We start from the raw sequence: 26159 nt of genomic DNA, 5'->3' as shown, positions 1-26159 counted from the left end.
AGGTTGCATGAGCCAGAACACAGACAACAGGAGGCAGAAGTGGGGGAAAAGTGCTCTTTATTTTAAGTGCTGGTGTATGGGAAAGGCTGATGTGAAGGTGAAGGTGGCTGGTGCAGAAAGGTGAGGTTGCGGTTGTCCTGGAGCTGGGGACGCCAAACACGGGGCAGCAGGGTTGCGGCAGGACCCAGGAGGCACAGTGGTCGCACTCGGTGTTGGCGAGGGTTGGTGTGCAGGGGCCCAGGCTCTTCATCCTCACTGATATCAGCTTCTGGCAGAGAAAGGAAGAGAGATGTTAGCACACTGATTAACCATATCTTTCTCTAGGTGATTGAAGAGTCTGCCAGCCCCTGGTCAAGCCCCACTGTGGTGGTCCCCAAGCCCGACAAAAGCAACTGCCTATGCAATGATTTCCAGTGGCTCAACCAGGTATCAGACTCAGCCCAAAGGCCAAGCCAAAGATGATCTTCACCCCCGCCAGGGGCCACTGGCAGTACTGGGCTCTCCCCTTTGGCCTGCATGAAGCTCCAGCCACATTCCAACACCTGATGGACATTGTCCTGTGGCCACATCATCAGTTCGTGGCCACCTACCCTATTGTCATCCACTCTTCCACCTGGTCTGACCACCTCTTCCACCTAGGGGAGGTCCTGGGAGAGCTCCGGAAGGCTGGGTTGACTGCTATTCCCAGGACATGTCATCTGGGGCTGACTGAGGCACAGTACCTGGGCTACTGGATCGACCGGGGGCTTCTAAAACCACAGGAGAAGAAGACAGAGCATACGGCTCACTTACTTCTCTATAGCCTTACGGCAGGCCTCTGGGATGCAGTAGGGCCACTGTCTAACCACAACTCCCAGTGGGGTCTTGATGTTATAGTGGACCAGATGCAGCAGGCCCGGGGTGGAGGAGAAGATGTCAGCAAACTGGTCCACCAGCTCAGATAGCTCCTGTCTCTGTGCCTTTGTGAGCTCCTTTCTTCAGTGGACCAAGGTACACTCAGGTGGACCTGTGGGGAGACTAGCAAATGCAGACACTGCAGAAGCTGGTTCTGTTTCAGTAGATTTATGTGGTATTGGTATAGGTAAATTGGGTGTCTGTGTGCTTACCTGGTTTTTGCAGGCGATAGTTCACGGGACCCATCTTCTTGAGGACCATGTTCAGGTCCTGCTGATGGGCTAGGAACTTGCAGGAGGCACTGGAAAGGAGGAGAATGACCTGGTCCCCATGTTGGAACTCTCGGGTCTGAGCAGGCCAGTTGTTGACCCTCTACAAGGGTTGTTCCTGTTGGGTGGCCTCCATATGCTCCCAGACAATGGGGGCGACATGGTCAATTCGTTCCTGCATCTCTTGGATAGACTCCACTAGGGAATGGAATGGGGAGGGCTGCTCTTCCCAGGCCTACCAGGCCACGTCCAGCAGTCCTCGAGGTCACCGTCTGAAGAGGAGCTCAAAGGGGGTGAAGCCTGTGGATGCCTGTGGAGTCTCTCGGTCAGCAAAAAGGATGTACAGGAGGAGAAAGTCCCTCTTCCTTCCTTCTTTGTCTACTATGTGCCGCAGCATGTGCTTGAGGGTCCCTGAGGCCATCAGTCTGGGGGTGGTAGAAGAACATCCTCACATGCTTTGCCTGCAACAATCAACACAGATCCACCATTAGCTTGGACATAAAGGGCGTACCTTGGTCTGTGGGGATGTTCTTGGGGATCCTGACATGGCTGAAGAGGAGGAGGAGCTCTCTGATGATGTTGCAAGGAGGTGGCTTTCCGAAGTGGCGGTATTGATGGCCCCGGGCATGCCTATCTGCTCGAAAGGGACGCCGACGATAGGGAGAGGAATGAGGAGAGCTGGTGCAGGCTTATATGGCATGGTTCTCTGACACCGGGGGCACTGCTGGCAGAATGCGCGGACCTCCGCGTCCATACTGGGCCAGAGAAATCAGTCCTTTTAGCTTTTCTAAGGTGCTGTGGGCCCCCAAGTGCCCTCCCAGCGGGTGTGAGTGGGCCAGCTGTGTGAGGTCTTGGGTCTTGCTGCGGGGGACCACCAGCAGTTCACAGGGCTGGCCTCAGTGTTCCGTCCAGAAGTATAAGAGGCCGCCACACACCAGGAAGTAAGCAGCCAGGAGTCTCATCAGGACTTCCCTGATGACCTGCACCTGGGCCCAACAGTGCTTCAGCCTGTCATCCTCTTTTTGCTCCCGCCCAAAGTTCTCCTTCCAGGCGACCTGCGAAAATACAGAGGAGACAGTGTTAGTAGGGGTGGGGGTCTCACATCAACTTCGCCCTGGGCCAGGCAGGCCGGACCTGCGGCCGCATCACCATCTCCAAAGAGGCCTAGATGCCCTCATGGTGGAGAAGCCCGGCCAGTCTTGACCCAGGAGTAGAGGAACAGGGAGTTCAGGGATGAGGCCCACAAGGAGCGGCCACTCTTTGGCCTGATGTTTGACTCAGACTCTGGCAGTGGGCACCACCCAGATGTCCCCGTGCACACAGGAGACAGTTGGGTATTCATCTGCCTTAGGTGGGGGTGATAGCTGGGAGGGACAGGCCAGGGTTGCAGTGCTTCCAGTATCCAGGAGGGCCAAGACTAGCCTGCCGTTTACCTCCACAGGGATGGTCAGGGAGCTGGGAGGGGTCACCGTGTGCCTGCCAGCCTGCGAGCCAGGGCATGTCGACTCATTGGTTGGCGGCGGAGTTGGGCTCAGAAGGCATGGGCTCGTCCCTGGGAGTTCCATAGGCCGAGCGGTTGGCGGCGGGCCTCCTCTCCCCTTGAGAGTGCTGGTCCAAGTGTCGCGGCAGTGGAAGCCAGGGAAACTCTTGACAGTCACCCCTGCCGATTTCCATTGCAAACTCCAGCACCTTGAGCATCTCTTGGGGGCTGCACGCACCCAACATGCCGACAGCCTTCTGTTCTTCTGGCAGCAGAGCTCTGAGGAAGTGGTCCATGGCCACCCAAAAGAAAACCCCCAAGACAGCAGTCAGTGGTATCAGCAACAACCTCCACAGGGCAGGGGTGAAGGTATTACAATCCACAGTTCGAAGAAGACACCAAGTTAACTGTTTCTTTAAGCAGTCGGGAAGATTTGAGAAATTGATTTAATGACTTTTAGAAGCTTCTGATTGGTCAGTGGCATAATTAGGAGTTCATGCCCTTGATACCATGAGAATATCCAAGCAACTCAGCTTCAGAATAAAATTGACCCTCCTTAGGAGCAATTTCTAAAGTACTGAAGGTACCATGAGCATCTATACAAAAAATTGTATGCAAATATTAAAATATTGGGACCACACAGATTCTGTGTCATTCAGGAAGGAGGCACAAATTAACTCAGGGATGGACAAACTTTGGCCCAAAAGGTTCAACTAAACCCCAGGACAACAGCAAAGGAAATGCTGAAGGAGTTATAGGTATTACAAATCAAATATGTATATCCACCATTAAGAGAGACTTACATCACTATCTCCTGTTGAGCAATGGCCTGTCACTCAAGGAAGAAGCACATACACCAAGATGGGTATAAAAAAAAGCCAGACTATGCCACATAGTTTAGCCATATATTTGCTGGACCTGTAATAGATAGATAGATTTAATAGTATTTCCTATGCACTGACAAAAGACCATTGCTATGTTGAGAGGAAAAGGTATAACAGAATGAGATGGCTAGCTGTCTTGTGCAAATGCTGATTAGCTCTGGGGCTTGGTATGTCATGGTATGGTAAGTTGAATAATTTATTTGTTTTTATTGAATGTTCAATTAGTTTCTCTTGCTATGTTGCAAGATTTAGAAAATGTTAGTTACCATCAAGTACTCAAACTGAAAAAGTATGAAAAAAACATCCTCAATTTCCTTTTTGTACATTTCACAGTTGTTTGCAATGTACACCTTCTAAAATTGACATTCTCACATTGCATTCCCTTCTACTGTGTGTATGCTAAAGAACTTCCTATACATGCTTTTAAACAGTTTATAGTACATATACTATGGAATAGATGGGTTTAATGGTATTTCCCATAAATTACCAAAAGCAAAGACTGTTACAGTTAGGAAGAGATATTACGAATTGAGAAATCTCAGCAGCTGCCTGTTATCATAAGCTGTTTATTGATTATTACTTGGGTAAGAGATTTTCACGAGATGAAGTAAAACAAGTGAAAATTTCAGATGGACATAAAATAATTGTTGAGACAGTTTGATCTACCTTTAATGTCATACTCAGATGATAAAATGGCTAGCTGTCTAGTGCAAATACTAACTAGCTCTACTGCTTTTTGTGTTGTGTAAGTTGTCTATAAATTATTTGCAGCGATCACTGGGCAGGTTCTTGTTTTCCTCATGATAGTCAGACACAGCAAAGCACTCAGCAGCCTTCCGGTCACATTCACAGATGAACATCTCGCACGCATCGTTGTTGCCTGAGAGAGATAGAAAGGAAGTATAACATTAAAGAATAATACTACTCACTAACATTGTTCACTCTGTAAATCTCTTGAGTTGAAAGTTTTGTTATATCATCACTCACTCTTGCAGGTTATTTTCTTAGTTGCTTTGTCACAACTATAAGCATAGATCTCGGTGTAAGGGTTGTCCAGGATTGGCCAGCATGCTTCATGTTGCATGGCATCACTGTAGCACTTGTCATGTACCTGACAGCATCTGTAGTTGGAAAGAACTGTGTAATTCTCACTAAGAAGTTTGTCAGTAGCCAGTATTCCCAATGCCATGCAGACTGAATGCTTGCTAAGTGCTTAGTGTGGGCAGCATTGTGGCCCTGCAGGTAGCTTTGCCACTTCACAGACCCAGGGTACCTGATTCGATCCTAATTGGAGTTTCACAGTTCTCCTCATGTACACGTGGGTTTCCTTGGGGTTCTCTATTTTTCTCCCAACTTGGAAGACATGCCAGTAGGTGGTTTGGCTAAATAGATAAATTGCCCCTAGGTATGGGTGAGTGTGTGAATGTCAGTGCATTGTGCCCTGTGATGGACTGGCATCCCATTCAGAGTGTATTCCTGCCTCATGTCAAGTGTTCCCAGGATGGACTCCGGATTAAACACAACCCTGACCAGGATAAAACGCTCATTTAAATTAAGCGAGTGTATAAATGCTTCATTTAAAAATGCGTATTTTGACATTGCTTTTTTTAGAGTGTAAAAAGTATGTGGAATTAAGAGTCGCTGCCCGCTGGTGGCTGAAACATTTCAGACCATCATCTTCATTAACTTTTCTTTAACCTGTAATGTTTCTGTCACGGGAAGGTCATCAAGACAGAGGACTTACTTCTGTTTGTTTTTTTTTGTCTTATTAGCTTCAAGAGAGAAAAAAGAGAGACTGGTGAGGGAATGACTGTTTATAACTTGTTTTGTAGACATTCCATAACATTAACTGTAACAATAAATGGATAAAAAGTATACAACATTGTTTTTTAATGAATAAAAAATTGTTATAGTTGGAGAATTGATGTGGTGCAAGAGGAAAGAAACACTTTTGGATGTGCTGTTATTGGAAAATTAGCCACTTTGGGGTGGTAACAGTAACACCAGTAATTCCTTACCTAAGGAATAGGACTGACTTAGAAACAGTGTAGACCACTAAACCTCTGCCCAAATCAGCGACTGAAAAATCAACTGGCACAGAGACATCTGGCAAGCTTACAGAACTCCAATTTCATGTGACATTGTGCACCTGTAATTCAGGTAAAGCAATATCCTAATGTACCAAAAACTCCTAATCTTCACTCCTGAAAATTATCCTAAATCTCAGACATGACAGAGGTTAGGAATCTCCATTAAACAAAAAATCACATTACAAGTTTAAACCTGGAATACATAGACTTATACCTACTCCATGGTGTATGGGTATCTAGCAGGTCTGGCTAATTTACTGATAACTCACTGAAATTATAACCCAATGTCGCTAAAGAAAAGAATGAGATTAATTTACTTTAAAGACATAACTAAAAGAAATGGGGACATAGCAAATGATGAATGATCATTTATTTACTTACCCTACAGTTCAGACCTGTACAGTATCCTGCAATGTTGTGCAAGGAATACTTTTACATTCTTAGAAAGAGAGTTTCCAGCTAGCACCCTAGACAGTTCTTGTCAGACATAGCAACCAAGCAAGGCAGAACATCAAATGTCATACACACAAACGTTCAATTAATCATGGCCTATGCAAAGCAGAAAAGTTGGTTTAAACCTGTCCAGCTGATCAACGGGGGTTCCTGAGCCACCATACCCACAGTAGCAGCCGTAGTCTGCGTAGTCTAGGGCTGGCCAGCTGTCAGGTATGACACAGATGATCATAGACCTGAACTGCCACAGAGCCTTGTATTCAAGACCCTGAGCTGAATCACAGACATATAAACAAAGTTAAGCCTTGGTTGAATCCAAATTAAATTCACAATGATTCCAGACCTAGCCATGGTACAAGCCCATGTTCCCACAATAAAGACAATAATCTTCATCGCAGAGCTGTGATTTTCAGCATATCCAAGCTGCCATTCCTTTGAATTAAAGATTGCTCTAAGATTTGTTGCCTTTGTAACCAACAATTAATTAATGTCATTCCTTGTTTAAGGTTCATTAAGAACCAGGAATATACTCAATCATAAATTTCTTTGGTTCCCCCAAATTTGAAAATTCTACAACCAAAGGAAAAAGACACCAAACTCTAATATCTGTACTATTACAAACTTTCTGTTTTCCTGCTTAACAGCATTTCATGGATTTTTAGATCCATTGGTCTACCCTCAGTTTTAAATGAAAAGTCAAAGCTTGCACTTGCCAATAGTAATGCCAAATACTAGCAGAAGAATAGTGTGGAGGGTCTTCATGGTGTCCTGTTGAGAGGTTCACTCAAAAATATGCTTCAGCAATTTCTCCTTATGTAGTCACAACACAGCCTTGAAAGGTTTACCCTGCTTAGATAACAGTGATTTGCAAATATATAAATTTCATTGAACATCTGGATACACTGCTGGAAATTCTCACAACCTGACAAACCCTGCCTTATCTCTCATCAGGTTATGCTGGTATTATAGGCACTCCTGAGCAATATGCTAACAGAAAGCAGAAAGACTTTTGTTTTGTTTTTTTTCTGGAATGCCTCTGGTTTCCCCTTTGGATACTACAAATGGATAAAAAGGATGATGTATCATTCTTTAATAAATTAAAATTTGTAATCATTGGCAAAACTCTATGGTATAAGAGGAATAAAACACTTCAAGACTTGCCATTAAAGGAAAATAATCATCTTCGGGGTGGTAACAGTAACTCAACTACATCACACATCCAAGTGTTTAATCCTTATTTAAGATATTACTTGAAATATCTAAATCTACATATATTTTTGGTCTCTTCCATGCCACCTCCTTATGTTATTGGTCTTTTGATACCAAGCTGGATGTTTTAATTTATAATGCATTCCCTTTACAGCATCCGAAAGGTTAGCTCTTGGCAACCAGTGCCACATATTAATAAAAAAAAAAAACAGACAGCAGAAGACACATACTCTACACATTAGTTCTCAGTAGTGGAGTGGATAGAAGCTTGGCAGGTGTGGTAGAGGTCATGAGCAGAAAGAATTGCCACTGGTGTCAGATGGGTTTATACAGCAGGGTGGTGACGTACTTCTTCTTATAGCGATGAGTGGCGCTAAGAACCATTACTCCATCCTGGGAATGATAAAATAAAGAAGACAGTATTAGTCTAGACTTGTACAACGTCCTATAAGCTGCTACATAATGTGTGATTAGAAGATTTTCTAGAAGCAGCCTGTAGTAGGGGCAAATATGTAATAAACAGCAGCAATCTATACATTAAGCTTTAAAAAAAAAAATTAGGTGTTAGGTGTAATTTTGACCCGTCGAATTATTATTATTTTTATTATTACTTTGAAAACCCTGGTCGATCATTTGTCTTATAAAACAAAGCAGTTAATATGATATCAAGAATGCAATATATTAATATCATGATACACTTTTCTGATAAAGTCTGGTCAATGTCTTTAAAACTTTTACATTATTCACTAAAACAAGTAACTGATTGATTAAAATCCAATTTATACCAATGGATCATTTGCTCTCTGCTTATACTTTTTTCTTTGTAAATGCTCTACTTTTTTTTTTTTTTGGCACTTTGTTAGCAAAACTAAATTGTGTAATATTTATAGTTATGATATTGTTGCCTTTTTTGAAATTACTACAGCTGCAAATCATAGGTTCGTATTAATGCACTTGATGAAATGTATTATTGTTTCTACAGTAACAGCTCATTCAGAGGACAGTCACATAATAAACAAAGTTAAAAAAAGCGTTTTTATTTAACAAGAAAAAAGTAGAACCATTGATATGGTGAATTTTTTAACATTCATGAAAGGAGTCTCCAGGGTCACCACTTTAGCACAGTCAAAGGTAAAGCTGTAACTGAATTTCCCACTTTGTTACCACTTTGTTTTATCTTCAAGACAAAGAAAAAAGAAAGATGGTCAGGACAGGTTAATGTTGTTATATGTCAATAATTTATTTATTTTTACTGAATGTTCAATTAGTTTCTCTTGCCATGTTGCAAGGTTTAGAAAATGTTGCTTAGCATCAAGTACTTGAACTGGAAAAGTAGGAAAAAAACACCCTCAATTTCCTATTTGTTCACTACACAGTTGTTTGCAATGTACACCTTCTAAAAAGTGACATTCTCACACTGCACTCCCTTCTGTTGTGTGTAAACTAAAGAACTTCCTATATACCTTGTTAAACAGTTTCTAGTACATATACTATGGAACAGATAGATTTAATGGTGTTTCCCATAAATTACCAAAAGCAAACACTGTTGCAGTTATAATAAGAGGAAGAGATATACACCGATCAGCCATAACATTATGACCACCTGCCTAATATTGGGTTGGTCCCCCTTTTGCTGCCAAAACAGCCCTGACCTGTTCAGGCATGGACTCCACTAGATCCCTGAAGGTGTGCTGTGGTATATGGCACAAAGATGTTAACAGCAGATCCTTTAAGTCCTGTAAGTTGCGAGGTGGGGCCTCCATGGATTGGACTTGATGGCCAGCACACCGCACAGATGTTCGATTGGATTGAGATCTGGAGAATTTGGAGGCCAAGTCAACACCTTGAACTCATTGTCATGTTACTCAAACTATTCCTGAACAATTTTTACAGTGTGGCAGGGCGCATTGTCCTGCCGAAAGAGGTCACTTCCATTAGGGAATACCGTTGCCATGAAGGGGTGTACCTGGTCTGCAACAATGTTTAGGTAGGTGGTATGTGTCAAAATAGCATCCACATGAATGCCAGGACCCAAAGTTTCCCAGCAGAACATTGCCCAGAGCATCACACTGCCTCCGCCAGCTTGCGTTCTTCCCGTAGTGCATGCTGGTGCCATCTCTTCCCCAGGTAAACGATGCACACGCACCCGCACCTTCCACATGATGTAAAAGAAAATGTGATTTATCGGACCAGGCCACCTTCTTCCATTGCTCTGTGGTCCAGTTCTGATGCTCACCATTGTAGGCCCCAGCATGGGCACTCTGACAGGTCTGTGGCTACATACGCAGCAAGCTGCGATGCACTGTGTGTTCTGAAACCTTTCTGTCATATCCATCTTTAACTTTTCAGCATTTTGTGCTACAATAGCTCTTCTGTGGGATCAGACCAGACGGACTAGCCTTCACTCCCCACGTGCATCAGTGAGACTTGGGCGCCCATGACCCTGTCGCTAGTTCACCGGTTGTCCGTCCTTGGACCACTTTTGGTAGGTACTAACCTGCATACCGGGAACACCCCACAAGGCCTGCTGTTTTAAAGATGCTCTGACCATCATCTAGCCATCACAATTTGGCCATTGTCAAAGTCTCTCTAATCCTTATGCTTTCCCATTTTTCCTGTTTCCAACACATCGACTTCGAGAACCGACTGGTCACTTGCTGCTTAATATATCTCAACCCTTGACAGGTGCTATTGTAACGAGATAATCAATATTATTCACTTCACCTGTCAGTGGTCATAATGTTATGGCTGATCAGTGTAACTGAATGAGAAATCTCAGCAGCTGCTTGTTATCGTAAGCTGTTTATTGATTATTACTTGGGTAAGAAATTTTCATGAGATGAAGTAAAACAAGTGAAAATTTCAGACATAAAATAATTGTTGAAACAGTTTGAACTACCTTTAATGTCATACTCAGATGATAAAATGGTTAGCTGTCTAATGCAAATACTAACTAGATCTACTTCTTGTTGTGTAAGTTGTCTATAAATTATTTGCAGCGATCACTGGGCAGGTTCTTGTTTCCCTCATGGTACTCAGAGACAGAAAAGCACTCAGCAGCCTTCCGGTCACACTCACAGATGAACATCTCACATTCATTGTTGTTGCCTGAGAGAGAAAGAAAGGAAATACAACATTAAAGAATAATACTACTTGCTAACATTGTTCACTCTGTAAATCTTTTGATTTGTAAAGTTTTTAGATCAGCACTCACTCTTGCAGGTTATTGTCTTAGTGGCTTCGTCACAACTATAGGCATAGATTTCAGTGTAAGGGTTGTCCAGGATTGCCCAGCATGCTTCATGTTGCATGGCATCACCATAGCACTGGTCATGTACCTGACAGCATCTGTAGTTGGAAAGAACTGTGTAATACAGTAATCCTTGGTAGACATCCCACTAAGAAGTTTGTCAGTAGCCAGTATTCCCAATGCCATGCAGACTGAATGCTTGCTAAATGCTTTGTGTGGGCAGCATTGTGGCCCTGCAGGTAGCTTTGCCACTTCACAGACCCAGGGTACCCGGTTCTATCCTGATTAGAATTTCACGGTTTCCCAATGTCCACATGGGTCTCCTTGGGGTTCTCTATTTTTCTCCCAACTTGAAAGACATGCCAGTAGATGGTTTGGCTAAATAGATAAATTGCCCCTAGGTATGGGTGAGTGTGTGAATGTCAGTGCAAGGATTTGCAGTGCAAAAAAAAAATGGAATGCATAGAACTATACCTACTCCATGGTGTACAGGTATCTAGCAAGTCTGGCTAATTTACTGATAACTCACTGAAATTATAACCCAATGTCGCTAAAGAAAAGAATGAGATTAATTTACTTTAAAGACATAATTGAAAGAAATGGGGACCTAGCAAATGATGAATGATCATTTATTTACTTACCCTACAGTTCAGACCTGTACAGTATCCTGCAATGATGTGCAAGGAATACTTTTACATTCTTAGAAAGAGAGTTTCCAGCTAGCACCCTAGACAGTTCTTGTCAGACATAGCAACCAAGCAAGGCAGAACATCAAATGTCATACACACAAACGTTCAATTAATCATGGCCTATGCAAAGCATAAAAGTTGGTTTTAAACCTGTCCAGCTCATCGACGGGGGTTCCTGAGCCACCATAACCACAGTAGCAGCCGTAGTCTGCGTAGTCTAGGGCTGGCCAGCTGTCAGGCTTGACACAGATGATCATAGACCTGAACTGCCATAGAGCCTTGTATTCAAGAGCCTGAGCTGAATCACAGACATATAAACAAAGTTAAGCCTTGGTTGAATCCAAATTAAATTCACAAAGATTCCAGACCTAGCCATGGTACAAGCCCATGTTCCCACAATAAAGACAATAATCTTCATTACAGAGCTGTGATTTTTAGCATATCCAAGCTGCCATTCCTTTGAATTAAAGATTGCGCTAAGATGTGTAGCCTTTGTAGCCAACAATTAAATAACATCTTCCCTTAAGGTTCATTAAGAACCAGGAATATACTCAATCATAAATTTCTTTGGTTCCCCCAAATTTGAAAATTCTACAACCAAAGGAAAAAGACACCAAACTCTAATATCTGTACTATCACAAACTTTCTGTTTTCCTGCAATAACAGCACTTCATGGATTTTTAGATCCACTGGTCTACCCTCAGTTTTAAATAAAAAGTCAAAGCTTGCACTTGCCAAGAGTAATGCCAAATACTAGCAGAAGAATAGTGTGGAGGGTCTTCATGGTGTCCTGTTGAGAGGTTCACTCAAAAATATGCTACAGAAATTTCTCCTTATGTAGTCACAACACAGCCTTGAAGGGTTTAACCTGCTTAGATAACAGTGATTCGCAAATATATATTAATTTCATTGAACATCTGGGTACACTGCTGGAAATTCTCACAACCTGACAAACCCTGCCTTATCTCTCATCAGGTTATGCTGGTAATATAGGCACTCCTGAGCAATATGCTAACAGAAAGCAGAAACACCGTTTTGTTTTGTTTTTTTCTGGAATGTCTCTGGTTTCTTCTTTGCTTTAGGGGTAGGTACTATTTAAAAGTAAAAGTGATCCCTCAATTGTAGCATTCAAATAATGAAAATATTTCATTGTCCATTAATATGGCATCAGACATTCCCCCAAGTAGAAATGGTAAGAGCAAGTCAGGGCTGGTCAGAAACTTTTCTTGCTGCGACATACCTGATCCAACTAATCGGGTGGTTAGCAGACCTTCTCTGAGCCAACATGTGTGTGTTAGTGCATGGAAAGCACTATATTACTACATGCAGGACAGGGATATTCCAGGACCAGGGTCTGGAAGATAAGGATACATGGCTTTCCACTAACCAATGGGTAACAACTTCATAGGAACCTTCCAGAACAATGAGAGACACATAACATGCACAGTGGGGGGAAAATGCCTCTAAGTAAGCTCGTCCCTGCCTGCCTGGCACCAGCCTTTCTGCCTGAAGGCACCAGTGGATTGAAGGAGAGGTCTGACCTGGCACTGTAAGGAATATAGGCTTTGCAGGTGAGCTCACTCACACTCCATTATTTTTTATTTTTTTTGGACCTTAAAAGTTCACAGCAACATTTGCAACCCTACCTTTCTACTAATTGCTACAGCACTACAGGGCAGATATCACAGTTTAATCTTCAATTCTGAATAATTGTTCTAATTTATGGTCTTAAATGTATCTTCCTTTATCGGAATTACACATTTCATTGTGAATAATCACATGCCATGCTTGCTCTGATAATCACTTTCACTGAGACAGAGAGTTAACTTAGGATAATGAATGGGTTTGATTTTATTTGACTGAACAGTTTATATTCAAGTCTCACCCTTGCTTCAGTGGATAATCTCACCTGGATACCTGAGAGCTGCTGCTGTAATCCTAAAGACTGTCCTGTGCCCTCCCAGGACTTCACACATTTTGTTCATAACGAACATCCTTTCAACACACATAGTTCTGTCTGTCTTTACTCTTCCACACCTCTATACTGTAATGATTTATATTCCCACTATCTGGTGTCACCCAGAAAAAAGATGGGTTCCCTTTTGAGTCTTGTTCCTCTCAAAGTGTCTTCCTCATGGGAGTTTTTCCTCACCACTGTCACCTCTGGCTTGCTCATTAGGAATCTAATCACTTGTCACTCACAGAAAAACCAGAAAAATCTAAGGGTGTTAAAAAATATGTTTTATTGACAACTGGTTTCGATTCACTTCGAGAGTAGACATTAAATTTCAGCAAAACACAATCATGCTGCACAAAATAAGCAATTGAGAAATTCTTCTGGAGACATTTAGTCAGGTATTCCAAGAGGAACATATAAAAATACAAAATAAATCATGCCTTGTATCAGGAATAAAGGTATTATGTATGTATTCCCTAACAATATAAACCACAAAATGCTTTTACTATATGAATGACGAAATTAAATGTACAAATTATATACGTACAAGTTGGTCCATTCTTTGACAATCACAACCTGCATTCAGTGATTTAAGTAATATACTCTTGTAGATAATATATTTTAAAAACTGTAACAAGTCTCATATCTCAAACTCTTTATCCTCCCTTTTCTTTTTTTCCTCATTTTGAAAACATTTTGCAAACAGTCTCAACAAATATATCCCCCCCTGAGCACTGATTCAGTCTCCTTTATCTAGTACTGATATTTTACATTATACCACAGCGCTGCTGAACTCTGGCTTGGTCAGAAGTGTTGATGAATTTTCTATAATAGCAGCTCTGACAGTAGTGCAACTACAAATCACATTTGATTTATATTTATGTTTATATTGTTTATATTAGTTTATATTAACATGCTTGTTCTAATACGGACTTGTACGGTGGATGCTTCACATGAAAGAATTTAAAAACATTGATATGGTAAAGATTTCTGTAAATTTACCATTCATAAAACGAGTATCCAGTGTTGGCACTTTGTAACAGTCAGAGGTAAAGACATTTTCAGGATTGAGGAGTTTACGCTTTGCAGTTTTTCATCATGTTCCACAAAATTAAATGTAACTACGAATGGATAAAAAGTATGATGTGTCATTCTTTAATAAAATGAAATTTGTAATCATTGGCAAAACTCAATGGTATAAGAGGAATAAAACACTTCAAGACATGCCGTAACTGGAAAATAATCAACTTCAACGTGGTAACAGTAACTCAGCTACATCACACATCCAAGTGTTTAGTCCTTATTTAAGATATTACTTGAAATATCTGAATCTACATATATTTTTGGTCTCTTCCATGCCACCTCCTTATGTTATTGGTCTTTTGATACCAAGCTGGATGTTTTAATATATAATGTATTCACTTTACAGCATCCGAATGGTTAGCTCTTGGCAACCAGTGCCATATATTAAATCAAAACAACAACAACAAAAAAAAACAGACAGGAAAAGACACCTACACTACACATTAGTTCTCAGTAGTGGAGTGGATAGAAGCTTGGCAGGTGTGGTAGAGGTCATGAGCAGAAAGAATTGCCACTGGTGTCAGATGGGTTTATACAGCAGGGTGGTGACGTACTTCTTCTTATAGCGATGAGTGGCGCTAAGAACCATTACTCCATCCTAGGAATGATAAAATAAAGAAGACAGTATTAGTCTAGACTTGTGCCACGTCCTATAAGCTGCTACATAATGTGTGATTAGAAGAGTTTCTAGAAGCAGCCTGTAGCAGGGGCAAATATGTAATAAACAGCAGCAATCTATACATTAAGCTTTAAAAAAAAAATTAGGTGTTAGGTGTAATTTTGACCCGTCGAATTATTATTATTTTTATTATTATTTTGAAAACCCTGGTCGATCATTTGTCTTATAAAACAAAGCAGTTAATATGATATCAAGAATGCAATATATTAACATCATGATACACTTTTCTGATAAAGTCTGGTCAATGTCTTTAAAACTTTTACATTATTCACTTAAACAAGCAACTGATTGATTAAAATCCAATTTGTACCAATGGTTCATTTGTTCTCTGCTTAAACTTTTTTTTTTTAAATTACTACAGCTGCAAATCACAGGTTTGTATTAATGCACTTGATGAAATGTATTATCATTTCTACAGTAACAGGTCATTCAGAGGACAGACACAAACAGAGTTTAAAAAAAAGTGTTGTTATTTAACAAAGAAAAAAGTAGAACCGTCAATATGGTGAAATTTTTAACATTTATGAAAGGAGTCCGCAGTGTCACCACTTAAATTTAGCTGTAACTAAGTTTACCACTTTGTTAACATTTTGTCTTATTATCTTCAAGACAGATTAAAAAAAGAAAGATGGTGAGAACAGGTTATTGATGTTATAATGTTATAGCTAGCCAAATCTCCTTCTGAACAAATGTGGGGAAAAAAGCAACACACGTGATCCACACACTGGAACCATAACAACTTTTCAGCTGCACCGGGTAATTATATAGCTTAACTATCTAGATTGATTAAAAACAGACATTTCTACTCTGTCCTCCATTCTGTTTCTTCTCGTTGAGCTGTTATCTTTCTGGTCAGATGATTTAAAAAAAAAAGCACTTTATGTAACTCCTTTTTCTTTACTTTTGGAAGTGCTCCTCCATGGTTAAAAATACCTGACATCAACAGTGCTTTTTTAAAAGGGGTCATATAGTGTGTATTGCTTAATAGTCTTTGTGAGACAAGGCTCTCGAGAATGCATTCAACCAGTAATCATTAAAAACCTTTTTCCACGTAATGTAACAGTCACATTTCGCTTTATGTCCATCATATTTCATTTCAAATGTGACTCTTACCTTAATGGACAGAGCGTACAGGTGGTTCAGCATCACATGATTGGGTTCAGGAAGTAACGCAGGGTCACACTGGTGAGACAAAAATAGAGGATTTTTTGAGGAACATAGTGCCGTATAGTGCAGAATGTACAGTATTTCTAATAAATAAATACATACATACATACATACACACATACCAAATGAACATTTTTGGTTAAAGCCTAATAACAATAGTGCTTTTCTCATCGCAAAAAAAAAAAATCTGGTTTAGTTAGTTACAAAAGCACACAAAATTCAGCCTGGTAAACAAAACAGATTACTGCCTGAAGTGTGCATCTTCCCACACTCCTGCCATGGGGAGCGACTACATTAATTCAGAGAAAAGAGAACATTTGTAAGTGTGGGATAATTTAAATAAGCTTGTGAGGCAAATGTCAAGACAAAATGTCTAATTAGACAGGATAACTAAGCTGTTAAACATGTCAGACTGTGCTGTGTGTTTTGTGAATCAGGTACAATAGCACAATGGACTGTGATCATTATGGTACACGAGCTGTTAAATAAACCAGGATACAACGTAGAAGCAAGCAGGCCAATCACGAGAGACTGTAAACAAAACTCCACCCACATCTTTATAGGTCCAATTTTAGTGATAATCAGTTATATGATATAGTGTAATAGTCAAAATATCACTATACAGTTTTTTTTTTAGATACATTTGAATCAAATATACATTTTTTAGATACATTTGAATCAAATATATATAATAATATGTTTATAGCAAAATAACAGATTTTGCTTATAATATTGTAAACAGAGATGTGTGATATAAATGGAAATATGTAAGCAAAAAAATGGTTAGTTGTAATTAATTTATTGAATTAATTAAATAACAAACCCTAGAGACCTAGAAGAGGTATGTAGAAGTACATACTGAGATGCCCGTGTCCTTGTTGAGGATGACCTGCAACAGGTGAGGAGGGAGGATGGGTGGAGACTTGAACTTCTCATCCTGTTTGGGTACGTAAGCATCCTGATGGTATGGCCCAGGAGGAGAGCTTGAGAGATCTAAAAAAAAAATTAAGAAAGTCCAATATTAATTAACATCAGCGACAAATGGAGATGCTTAACGGATATGCATTCTGGATATTAAGAGGCGGAAAAAATCAATCCCTGAAGCCTTTTGCTACAGTCCTGATCTTAATCTGTATATTGGTTAAGTAAGGAATAAAACATGACAGAATGTGCTGTTATAGGAAAATAATCAATAACGGAATGGTGTAATGAGTTGATTATTTCCAAATAACAGCTTGTACCAAAGTGTTTTTTACCACAGTGGTTTGACAACAACTGCAATTTTTTATTTGTTAAACAATGACACGCCATATTTTTTATCTGTTAATAGTTACATTTAATGCTGTGGAACATCTGTTCCTGTTATCACTTACACTACAGCGGCTATAAACAGCCGTTCCTTCATCAGCCTCTGTTTTTTTCTCTCTCCTTAAATTAGTAAGACAAAGACTCGTATTAAAGAAACCTCAAAGCGTAAACTCCTCTGTCCTGCAAATGCCGGAAAACTTACATTTACAGCTTCACCTTTGACTGTTACAAAGCACTGACACTGGAGACTCCTTCTATAAATGTTTAATAAACATCTCCGTACATGAAACTTTACCATATCAATGATTACACACGTTAATTTAGTGATCAAGCGCATTATTATAAACCTGTGATTTGCAGCTACACTGTTGTTATAGAAATTTAATCAACAACTTTGATTAATCAGAATCAAGAATTCAACAGCATTACTGAATTCCTCACCAGCTAAAGATTTGGAGCGCTTGAAAATTGTGAAACCAACTGAACAACGTAAAAATTATACAATGTCACCACAACAAAATTAAACATTGTTGCAGACTTTAGCAAAGGAAGTGTGAAAAAAGCCTCATACTCCTTTACAGTACACTTATAGTAAAAATGTGTAGTGTGTGTATGTGACTCATATCCAATGGTATAAAATGTTATTATAATGATATAAATGATAAAAGTGTAAACCTGACATATCCGAGCACTTCTGCGAGTCCACCATGAGAGCATCGAACACCTCAAAATCGGTTTTCTTCACCTGGATGATGTTGTTGATCGTACCCAGCTGATTGGTCACTACAGGCTGATTTTAAATAAATAAATAAATAAATAAATAAATAACTAACTACAGTTATGCCAAGTTAGTGTGTGAGTAGTGTTAGTAGTGTGTTCCAATTAGCTACAGATTATATTGTTATCTGTGTGACTTTAGTAAAAGTATGGATGTGTGTGTTGGTCACCTCAGAGGGGTCGTGAGTCCACTGTCCGTCCACGTAGAACTTATACTGATGTTCACCTTCAGGCAAGTCCACGATCGCGACAAAATTGTTCTGACTGGATGAAGGAAAAGAGCAAGATAAGTACATAAGTAAGGAATAAAACACACCAAAGTACCAGTGAAAGATGGATTATTTTCTTTTAACATCAAATCCCGAAATGTTTTATTCCTCTTATGCCACGGCAATTTGCCAACACTACCAGTTTTCTTAGTGACAACATGTCGCATTTTTGTACATTTATAGTTACATTTAAAGCCATAGAACTGTTATAACTTACATTCTAGCAGTTACTCCCTCAACAGTTATTCCCTCAACTGCCTCTCTTTTTATCTCTCATTGAAAAACAACACAGCTTGTCATTTTTACCGAGAAACTGCAATTTGTAAACTGCTTTGTCCTGAAGATGTCAGAAAATATAAATTTACAGCTTTACCTCTGACTGTTACAAAGTGTGACAGTGGGGATTCCTTCCATAAATACTAAAGAAACATCTCTTCACAGAAAACTTCACATCAATGATTACACTCATTTTATAATCTTTATAATCGTGAAGTCCCCGTGAATGAGCTGTTACTATGGAAACGGTATCATATTAGAATGTGTGCATTAATATAATTTGCATTTAGATTCAAGAATTCAACAGAGCTGTGGTATAAACTCAGAGAAAGCCTTTTATTACAACCTTTTTTATGTAATTATCACATAAAATCCAATAAAAATCAGACACCACAAGATAAACAAATGCAAACATTTGAGAAATGCAGAGTGTGGCTTTAAATGTATTCCAGGTAACACTGCCCTAGTTTGGTCCAACCTTTATTTCGGTACGTGTGGCCTGTTGAGATTAAAACTCTTTTAATACAATGTCCTTGTTTACCTCCTGGTTAGAGGAATTTTATTTGCCCAGTTGTCGAAGGATCCAGAGAGATAGACCTCTTTTCCGGCACCTGTCCAACGAAACACTGTGGGTCGTGCCAAGAGCTCCTTATCACCAGACTCGAGGTCCTGCCTCCAGGCTAAAAACTCCTCTTTCTCTAACGGGGCCTGAGGGGAAGAGCAGGACAAACACGCCACAGCCACGCGCACAGCCACGCACACAGCCACACACACAGCCACACACACAGCCACACACACAGCCACACACACAGTCACACACACAGTCACACACACACACGTGCTACTTTTTAAATAGGTACACAACTTTTTCAAATTTTCAAAGTTAACCGATACACAGTACTGGCCAAAACTGATGTCCGGAGGGGATATTTGCTCAATATTTGCTTTTAATGACCCTACAGGTTCGATTAAACCATCAAAATATGAAGAGTATGTTATATTGTAAAGAACAAACACTTAACTTGGTTAAGGTATTTAAATTACAAAATTATTTGGCAAAAAAGGCAAATTACAGCATATCATGGAATATGGGTTTTATTCTAATACGCAAAAAATGCATAGAAAAGCAAAAAGCCCACAGGAAAAAAAAATCATACATTGACTACAATGTAATCAGATATTAATATTTTGTTGGTCCTCCCTTGTTTTTGATTACAGCAGCCTGGGCTTTGACTCAGAATGCATTGCACATGTGTCATGTGTAATTTCTTGCCAAGTCTCCTTAAATTCCTCCCAAAGCTGAGCTTCTTTGGAAGACCTGCGTGACTTATCACGATTCAGGTTTAGAATTTCCCACAGGTTTTCAATGGGATTAAGGTCAGGGGACTGAAGAGGACAAACGCCGAGCAGCAAGGAAAGCCTTCGCTGTGCATGCGGGGTGTTTGGGATCATTATTATGTTGGAAAATACAGGTTCGATCTCCTTACAGATCCTCCATACGCAGCAACATTGTGTTCTGCAAGATGTCCAAGTATTTGGTCCGTTTTCAAAGTGCCAGCGACTTCGTAGATCCTTCCAACAACTGCCGCAGACATGCATCCATACCATTACGTTATTTTCTTTGGCAAAGGCAAGACGTTTTTTGCGGTTGATAGAACTAATAAATGGTTGCTTTACTGCTACACAACCTCTCAGTCCAGCCTCTTGTAGCCGTCGCCTTGCAGTGCAAGATGAAATTGGAGGCTCCTCACCACTGCACGTCTCATCCAGGACTTTGGAAGCTGGTTTGAAGCGGTTTTTCATCCTCCTGTCAAAACACTCGCTAGTCTTCCTTGGCCCCTTTATCTGATTTATTTCAGCCCCTTTATCTGTACAAATGCATGTATTGTGTTTAAAGTGTGTGTGTGTGTGGGTATATACAGTATGTAAGTAAATTAAAAAAAAAAAAAATACTTTAACCGATTACTTAGAAGCACCATCGTAATGGTAGGTATATGTACGTCCAAAAATAGAATAAAATAAAATTTAGACAGACAGACAGACAGACAGACAGATAGATAGATAGATAGATAGATAGATTTATCTATCTGGTGATGGTTTATGTGTGCCCAAACATAAAAGACAATAAAAGTTAAATAACCAAATGAACAAACAAACAAAGTAACTAATTAACCAATTAATTGATTGATTGATTGGTTAATTCTTTAATTAGTTGGTTAGTTAATTAAATGGTATGTATATGCCATAAAATATAATAAATAAATAGAAAACACATAAACAAACTAATAAATTGTTTGTTTTTTCTTTAGAATGGCAGAGGTAATGGTGTATGTCCCCGGTTTTGGTAGCCAATTTGGGTCTTTTTTGGATATTTAAGTGCTATGAATCTGAAACACACCCTGCATACCTTAATATCCTCTCCCTGGAAAATATCTGCGTCCTCAGGGCTGTCCATGAGGATTTTGGGCCGATCCCCTTCTTTAGCCCCACGGCTGTCCCTGCGGTTGGCTTTCTCGCCCTGCCCCACACCCGACCTCTCGCTGCTCGTGTTTCCCATGGTGCCTTTACACGTAGAGCCGTGTGCTCAGCAGATAAGACCTCAATTATGCTGTGGGCAAAAACATAAAACATAGTGGAAAAGACTAGATTAGACTGGATTAGAGTGTAGACAAACAAATAAGTCACTGATCACTGCAGTGGAAAACTGTTCAGCTGAAGTTTATGTAACTTCTCTACATTCAGTTTCCAACGTGTTAGCTAGTACACAGGTAATACACTGCTGACTCGGTGTATCATATGAATCAGAATGGATTCTTTAATGAATCATGATTCTTTCTTGAACTATTCTGTATCACTGGGCTTTTATAGCGGCTCAGGTATAATACTTTTTCCTGCAAATGAAAAACTATCGGCTCCGTTTGTTGTCTTTAAAATGTAGTATTTTAATGAACTAAATATATAAACATTTTATGCCACAGTGCTGTTAAATTCTCCATTCTGACTCGTCAGAAACTGTTGATTACACCTATAACAGCAGCTCTTAATTAGCTCATAATTATTATTATTCCAGCAGAATCCCAGGAAACTCTCAGTCTCCTCTGAGGAAATATCTTTATGGACTATGTAAATTATACATTATTTCATATAGAGAGATTAAAATTTTTTTAAAACTTTATAATATATAAAATATATATATTTGATTTATTTTATATTTAATAGGTAAAAGTATAAAAATAAGTGTTTTTATATAAATTAATGGTGATAGATGAAAATTATTTTTAAACTCTGATTTATTTTTTTTTTTTAATAAACCTGTAGTGGCCACAATAAGTTGATTCATAATTTTAAAAATCTGAGGGAAAAAATAAAATAAAATAAAAATCTTTTTTTACACATTATAACAATAAAATCAAAAATGAAATTTTTTTATTATCTGAATATTTATTCAGTTCTTTTTAAAAATAAACCTGTAGTGTCTGGCCTTAATCAGTAATTTGATGCATATTTTAATATATGTAAATAAATATATAAATATAAATAAATAAATAAATAACACACGTTTATTCAGACACTGGAGTCACTGAGCCAAAAATGTTTAGGAAACATGTACATGTATATATGAGTCATAAACTTTTAAAGTTTTTTGCCTTTGAATATGTAAATGATTATGATAATGATAACAGTGACATTTGCTCTGACAGCCTTATAAAAACAAATGCATCTAGATTTGAAATCATACTGTGGCTCTGTGAATCAGAATAAAAAAATTTAACAGAGGTACATTACATTACAGAAGAGCTGCAGATTACTAATTTGCATTTTACAGTGAAAAGATACAAACTTATGACATCACAAGATGAAATAACCAATCAGATGATGCATTCGTATGATGCTGGTCTGTGCAGCTCAGTTTAATCCCTCATTACTCTGGAAACTACAGCACAAGGACATTCAAGAACAAACAGTGGGGAAAGATTACCAAAACAACATTCCACCCAGCAAGCAACATCAGGGCTGAGTCCCAAATCCCACATACCTCCCTACTGCATCCAGCATGTGCAGCACATAGCAGGAGTGTTTAGGCTCATACCACTTTGATTTGGACTTATAATGTGCACTACAGAGGGTGCATAAGTCATTATGTCCTACCCTAATTAGTGCACTTAAGTTGCACGAGCCATTGTAGTGTACACTATGTAAGGTTCATAGGCGAATTTGGAACACGACCAAGAAGTCACCCTCAGGCACATGGGAATATAATATTGCATGGTTTATATAAAAAAAAAATAGCATTTATTTAAGTCTAAAAATTCTATGTTCAGGATGTATTAAAAGCTAAAAGCATATAGCTATTAGCTTTATAAATAAACACCAATGTTGTAAAGCAATAATGCTAACTAGTTAGCTAGCATAACGTCCTAGCATCGTATTCGATTTGCACATCAACCATTTCAAATAAATTCATTAAAATTCATTTCTTACCTCTTTACCGCAAAAATATATATTTATACGTGAGTTTTAACAGGTGCTGGACTTCATTTCATTTTTTATTTTATTTTTATTTTTAAATCCACGTCGGTTTTTCTCTGCAAGACATCAACACAGCCCCGCCCCCTGCAGCGCTATGCAGGGTTGCCAGATTCCGTCCACAAAAATCCCTCTACAGTGTTGCCAAATCTTTTAAGGGAAAAAATATCATAGACTAATTTGCATATTAAATGGCTCGCCAGGATTATTTGCATAAATGAAGTAGGAAGATGTTCTGAGAACAGTTAATAGAATATGACAGAGCCTTATCAGAATATAAAATAAGTAAGGAATATAACATAGATACATAGATCAGTTGTATATAGACATATAAATACAGACCTTGGATTTCTTTGTGCAACACCCACACATCCATTACAGGAGAACGGTTTTGAATATCAAAATCCCTTTAATATCATTTGTTCACACAGGTTTCAAGATGATGTGAGCCACAACTGGTGAAGATTGGACAGAATTTGGAGGAGGAGTAGCAAAAATGGCTGTTAGATGTAAGCATTTTTAGCATGTTATTGTAACTTCTGACCAGTAGGTGGTGCTGGCACGAAATTTGTCATGGTCCTGAAGATGCCTGCCAAGTTTTGTCTCAGTGCGTAAAGTCATTGCTGAGATACCGCCTCACATCCTTTTTGGTGCATTCACCGTCAGATTCTTGGCCCATTATGAGCAAACCCTTTAGAGTAATCAAAATTCTTTTGATAACTTTTATGAGGCTTACTCTGAGGATGACGAGTGTCAAATTTGGTGTTGTTTGGACAAAGTTTGTAGGAGTAGCAAAAAAACAGTTTTTGATAAAATCCAAGATGGTGGAAAATCTAATTAGGCGAAAATTGACATCATAGGGTGCGTTGACCTCATCTCAACCCAGGGAATCCAGGCTTTTAAATTTTGGATACATGGTTCAAAAGTCATGACTACAAACATACTTCCATACTAGGCAAGATACATCAGAATCTTCTACAGACCCTCCCCAATCAGTGTGCCAAATTTCACAACTTTTTACCAGACAGTTCTGTGGGCTGTCCTAGACACCCTAGCCGGAAGAAGAAGAAATGGAAGAAGAATAACAATAAGAATAGGTAGAATAACAATAGGGTGCCTATGCACCTTCAGTGTTTGGCCCCATAATAATAATAATAAACGATGGTGGGTCAGGATACAGATATAGGCTACATACAGATTGACATTTACATTTACATTTATGGCATTTGGCAGAGGCCCTTATCCAGAGCGACTTACAGAAGTGTTTTGAAGTCTCTATCAATAAATATAGTCTGATGCTGGTTCACTAGGTCACACACTAAGAATACCATCAGTCCAAAAACTTTGGTTGGGGAGGTAATATAGTAAAAAGCACACAGACTGCACAAAGTGTTCTTTTAAATGCTAATTTAAGTAATTTAGCATGAGGTAGGTCTTTAGACGTCGTTTGGAGATTGCCAGTGACTCAGCTGTTCGGACATCTAGGGGAAGTTCATTCCACCAACTAGGTGCCAGAACAGAGAAGAGTCTTGATGCAGGTCTTCCTTGTACCCTGAGAGATAGTGGGACCAGTTGAGCAGTTCTAGAGATTAATTAAATAAATCATAATTTATAAAGATATCATATTTTAACATATATCTCATGTAATAATGTTCTGTTCTATTCAGTTTTATTTAAAAGCACATGAATTCATTAGTGTGTACTTATTTTTATTAGAAGTTGTAGAAATAAACAAATTCAACCAATCTGATGTCCTGTCCTATTCATTGCGCATGCGCATGGGGATTTGCTTGACATTCCTCTTTCTGGTCACTAGATGGAGACATGAAGCTGACAGGATGAAGTTAAAAGTTGTACAAAGTGAAAAGTTATGCCCTTTGAAAGTCATTGTAACGGGTTTAACTGATGTTCAAATTAAAATTCGATGATTTTAGTCATTAATATCTGTAGAACTCTTGAATCTGGTCAGAAGATGTTGATTAATTTTCTATAATCTAGTTCTAATTCGTAACAGCTCATTCACAGGGACTTGTACGGTGGAGACTTTACTTAAATGGATTAAACCGTGTGCAACAGTTGATATTGTGATGTTTTTTGTAAGGAGACGTTTATTTAACATTTATGGAAGGAGTCTCCAGTGTCAGAGGTAAGGCTGCAATTTTAAGTTTTACAGCATTTTCAGGACAGATGAGATTCCACTCTGCAGTTTCTCAGTAACATAATAAGCTGTGTGTGTGTGTGTGTGTGTGTGTGTGTGTTTTTAAATTAATTTCAAAAGGGAGGGAAAAAAGAGATGCTGGTGAAGGAACAACTGTTTCTATAAACTGAACAACTGTTTCTATAAACTGATAAAAGTATGTCATAATAAAAAAACATTGTTGGCAAATTGTTGTGGTATATGAGGAATAAAAGACTTCAGGATGTGCTGTTATAGGAAAACATTAAAATTTGGGATGATAACAGAAACACTGCTTCGTCACATCACATCACTGCATTGTTGATTAGTTTCCTTTAACAGCATGCCCTCAAATGATTTATTCCTTACATAATACATTTGAGTGTCAATTCAACTTAGAAAATGTAATCAGATTAAATTTACACAACTTCCCCCAACACCCAAAACACGTTTATGTCCAACATTTGCCAACATTTTCCTTTTTCCATGGATTCTTCTCCTTTTTCTCCTCGCTCAATTCCATTCAAAATATGATGTCAAGGTCATGTGATTTGTTTTTTCTTTTCCCTGATGCATATGGAAGCGACCTCGCTCCCCTGATTTAGTCATTCATGTAGAGTGAATGTGAAGGCCAAACTGTGTGTGTGTGTGTGTGTGTGTGTGTGTGTGTGGTTAAAACTTTCATCACGCTCTCAAGTTATGTAACAGTGCTGCTGATGTGA

At 39.2% G+C, this 26159-nt stretch overlaps 3 protein-coding genes across 3 annotated transcripts; all 3 read right to left on the bottom strand.

The window, feature by feature from the left end:
* Positions 1-4073: 4073 nt before the first annotated feature.
* LOC113544184 (phospholipase A2-like) lies at positions 4074-6876 on the bottom strand. Its single transcript, XM_053241545.1, has 4 exons — positions 6784-6876; positions 6196-6343; positions 4515-4648; positions 4074-4407 (listed from the first exon to the last, which is right to left on the bottom strand). Exons 1-4 carry the CDS (start codon positions 6830-6832, stop codon positions 4289-4291), a joined length of 450 nt encoding a protein of 149 aa, XP_053097520.1. The 5' UTR covers positions 6833-6876; the 3' UTR covers positions 4074-4288.
* A 1622-nt stretch (positions 6877-8498) lies between these two features.
* Positions 8499-12095, bottom strand: LOC113544185 (phospholipase A2, minor isoenzyme). The gene is made up of 4 exons (XM_026942859.3): positions 11954-12095; positions 11369-11516; positions 10494-10627; positions 8499-10387 (listed from the first exon to the last, which is right to left on the bottom strand). The coding sequence occupies exons 1-4, from the start codon at positions 12000-12002 to the stop codon at positions 10269-10271; spliced, it is 450 nt and encodes a 149-aa protein (XP_026798660.2). The 5' UTR covers positions 12003-12095; the 3' UTR covers positions 8499-10268.
* Positions 12096-13438: 1343 nt separating this feature from the next.
* On the bottom strand, positions 13439-23374 carry prkab1a (protein kinase, AMP-activated, beta 1 non-catalytic subunit, a). The gene is made up of 8 exons (XM_026942727.3): positions 23217-23374; positions 21142-21342; positions 19276-19442; positions 18360-18453; positions 18088-18202; positions 16964-17097; positions 16051-16119; positions 13439-14856 (listed from the first exon to the last, which is right to left on the bottom strand). The coding sequence occupies exons 2-8, from the start codon at positions 21289-21291 to the stop codon at positions 14779-14781; spliced, it is 807 nt and encodes a 268-aa protein (XP_026798528.1). The 5' UTR covers positions 21292-21342; positions 23217-23374; the 3' UTR covers positions 13439-14778.
* Positions 23375-26159: the final 2785 nt, after the last annotated feature.

The sequence above is a fragment of the Pangasianodon hypophthalmus genome, chromosome 17, assembly GCF_027358585.1.
Source record: "Pangasianodon hypophthalmus isolate fPanHyp1 chromosome 17, fPanHyp1.pri, whole genome shotgun sequence".
Lineage (NCBI taxonomy): Eukaryota > Metazoa > Chordata > Actinopteri > Siluriformes > Pangasiidae > Pangasianodon > Pangasianodon hypophthalmus.
The sequence above is the reverse complement of the archived record's forward strand: the minus strand, read 5'-3'. Positions and strand labels throughout refer to the sequence as shown.